The following is a 2,592-nucleotide window of genomic DNA, read 5'->3' as shown; positions in this document are numbered from 1 at the left end:
AACAAATTTTCCAAAAAAATAATAACAGAAATGATAATTTATTGAAAAATTTTATATATAATAAGATTGTTTTGTAGTCAAACCTATCAATTTCATAGTTAAAATAAAAAGAAAAAAAAACAAAAAAAAAATTCACAAAATCACAGTTCAAAAGGAGAGAAAATCACAAATAGACATAGTCCATGTGGGATTTAGGCCGAAAAAGAGGTATATATACAACGAAAAAAAAAACAAACTGTGAACGTACAAGTGGCTAAAACATGTCTGTGCTTTAACCGCTTGTACGTTCACAGATGACATGACAAAATCGCAGATAAAGTATACCCATCTGCGATTTTAGTGGCTAAAAATATAATTTTTGTTTTTTTTTTTTTGGCTATTTTCAACAAATAATTAAAGTATTTGACTAAATTTGTAATTTTCTAATAATATTACTGATAACAATCGTAAATTTTAAATAAAACTTTGCTTATTTAGAAAGTTTTGTGAACATATATAAAAGTATTAAAGCATTGGTTGTGGCCTGTGGGTGTATGGTGATGATAGAATGATGTAATCCAGGAATATTTTTAAATTTTGTATTTTGCTTCAAATTAGGGCATAGTTTGATTTAGATAAAAACAAGAAAACGACTCCCAAAAAGGAAGATCCTCAGCCGCCCAAGGCCCGGCTGCTCAGGCGGTGCGGTGGGCAGTGGACCGGCTCAACCACCCAATAGTAAAAACGGGCGGTGGTCACGTCATCTCAGCCCTCATCTTTCCTCCCCTTTTGTTTTTACTCATGGGTGCGTACTTTATGCACGGCGCAGGTTAGCCTCCCCCACCACCTCACCGCTAGATCCCCAAGTCAGCCGCTTCCCTCTCTCCTCCTCCACCCTACTTTTATCCATTCATACCTAATCGCCAATCCTTCATTATGCCTCCTCCTCCTCCTCCTCCCACCACCACCACCCATCGCCTCTCTGTTTCTATTTCTCCCTCTTCCGTATCACCGCCATCGCTATGGCCAGCTCGAACTCGCCTTCTTCCCAACAAGAACCAACAAACCCACTCGCCGTTCAACAATCAAAATCAACCGCCGCTTCACGACGCATACCTCCTCCCTGCTGGTCGCACGACGAGACCGTTGCGTTAATTGATGCGTATCGTGATAAGTGGTATTCTCTCCGGCGAGGAAACCTACGCGCCTCCCACTGGCAGGAGGTCGCCGACGGCGTCACCGCTCGGTGTCCGTTAGGTAACCCGCCGAAAACCTCGGTTCAGTGTCGTCATAAGATGGAGAAGCTTAGAAAACGTTATCGTGCGGAGATCCAACGAATCGGAAACAACCCAGGTGGCCATCGGTATCCGTCTTCGTGGGTTCACTTTAAACGAATGGATTCGATGGAATTAGGGTCGTCTCCTTCAGATCCGAGTAATCAAGACGAAGAGGAAGAAGATGGGGTAGGCGATGAAAACGAAGACGATTTGTTGTTGTATCCTAGAGGAATCAAACAAGCCATCGCTCTCCCTCTCAATCGACGTTACCAGAGCTCGATTGGTAACGGCGTTGCTGGAAACGGTGTTCGAATTAAAATCCCAAATCTCGCCGGCGTCCCACCACCACAACCGTTAAACGTATACAACAGTAATATATCAATGGATGATTACCCACCGCCTATGAACCCACATTACGGGTCAGGTAAGGGCTCGAGAGATGGATACATGAAGGAAGCTTTTGGAAGTGAGATGAACAGAAAACATGGCGGCGGCGTTGGTGGAGGGATGAAGAGGAGGAAGGACATGGAGAACAGTGAGAGTCATCTGATGGATGAAATGGTGGCAGCGATTCAGAAGTTAGGAGATGGGTTTGCGAAGGTGGAGAGGATGAAGATGGACATGGCAAGAGAGCTTGAATCCATGCGAATGAAAATGGAGATGAAAAGAACTGAAATGATCCTGGAATCACAGCAGAAGCTTGTGGATTCATTTGCAAAAACAGTAATGGAGAAGAAGAACAAGAAGATCAAAAGAATGCCCACACCAGAATCATGAAACAAAAGCTTCGTTTTATATCTCTAGGTCAGTAAGAACATGTATTTTCATTGAATTTGTGTTCAGATCCTTCGAATTCTTAGTTTTTTTTTTTTTTGTTAATAATTTGTTCTAGCTTCTAGGAGTAGTGTAGTAGTAGCAGTAGTATCATGTTTTCTTATGCAATGGAAATGGTAGCTCTTTATCATGCAAATGACTTGTTTTGATCTCCATTTCCTTAATTCTTGTTGATTATGTGTTTTGATTCAAGTTGATAAATTTGATCCTACTTTGTTCACCTGCAATCCCCCCTTCTTCCCCAAATCTATAGATCTGTTGTTCTTTTTGTGTAATTTGAATCGTTTTTATGAGTTTCTTAAGAATAAGAATATTAAATTCAATGGAGGTTGACTAAAATCACGTTGACTTTCATAGTCAACCAGACCCTTTCTTATACTTAAATTTTTTTAAAACAATTTAGGTCATGTAGTGAATCTTAACATATTATAATATATTACATGAAACTCTATCAATTTGTTCCTCCTACAATGTAATTAACTTTACAAAGTTCATTGAAATA

The 2,592-nt window shown here is 40.1% G+C and overlaps 1 protein-coding gene across 1 annotated transcript; it reads left to right on the top strand.

Annotated features, from left to right (window-relative positions):
• Positions 1-548: 548 nt before the first annotated feature.
• LOC111921424 (trihelix transcription factor ASIL1) lies at positions 549-2,310 on the top strand. The gene has a single exon (XM_023917006.2). It carries the CDS (start codon positions 1,002-1,004, stop codon positions 2,031-2,033), a length of 1,032 nt encoding a protein of 343 aa, XP_023772774.1. The 5' UTR covers positions 549-1,001; the 3' UTR covers positions 2,034-2,310.
• Positions 2,311-2,592: the final 282 nt, after the last annotated feature.

This window comes from Lactuca sativa, chromosome 1, assembly GCF_002870075.4.
Source record: "Lactuca sativa cultivar Salinas chromosome 1, Lsat_Salinas_v11, whole genome shotgun sequence".
In the NCBI taxonomy this organism is placed as follows: Eukaryota; Viridiplantae; Streptophyta; class Magnoliopsida; order Asterales; family Asteraceae; genus Lactuca; species Lactuca sativa.
This window is presented reverse-complemented; position numbering and strand designations above follow the sequence as displayed.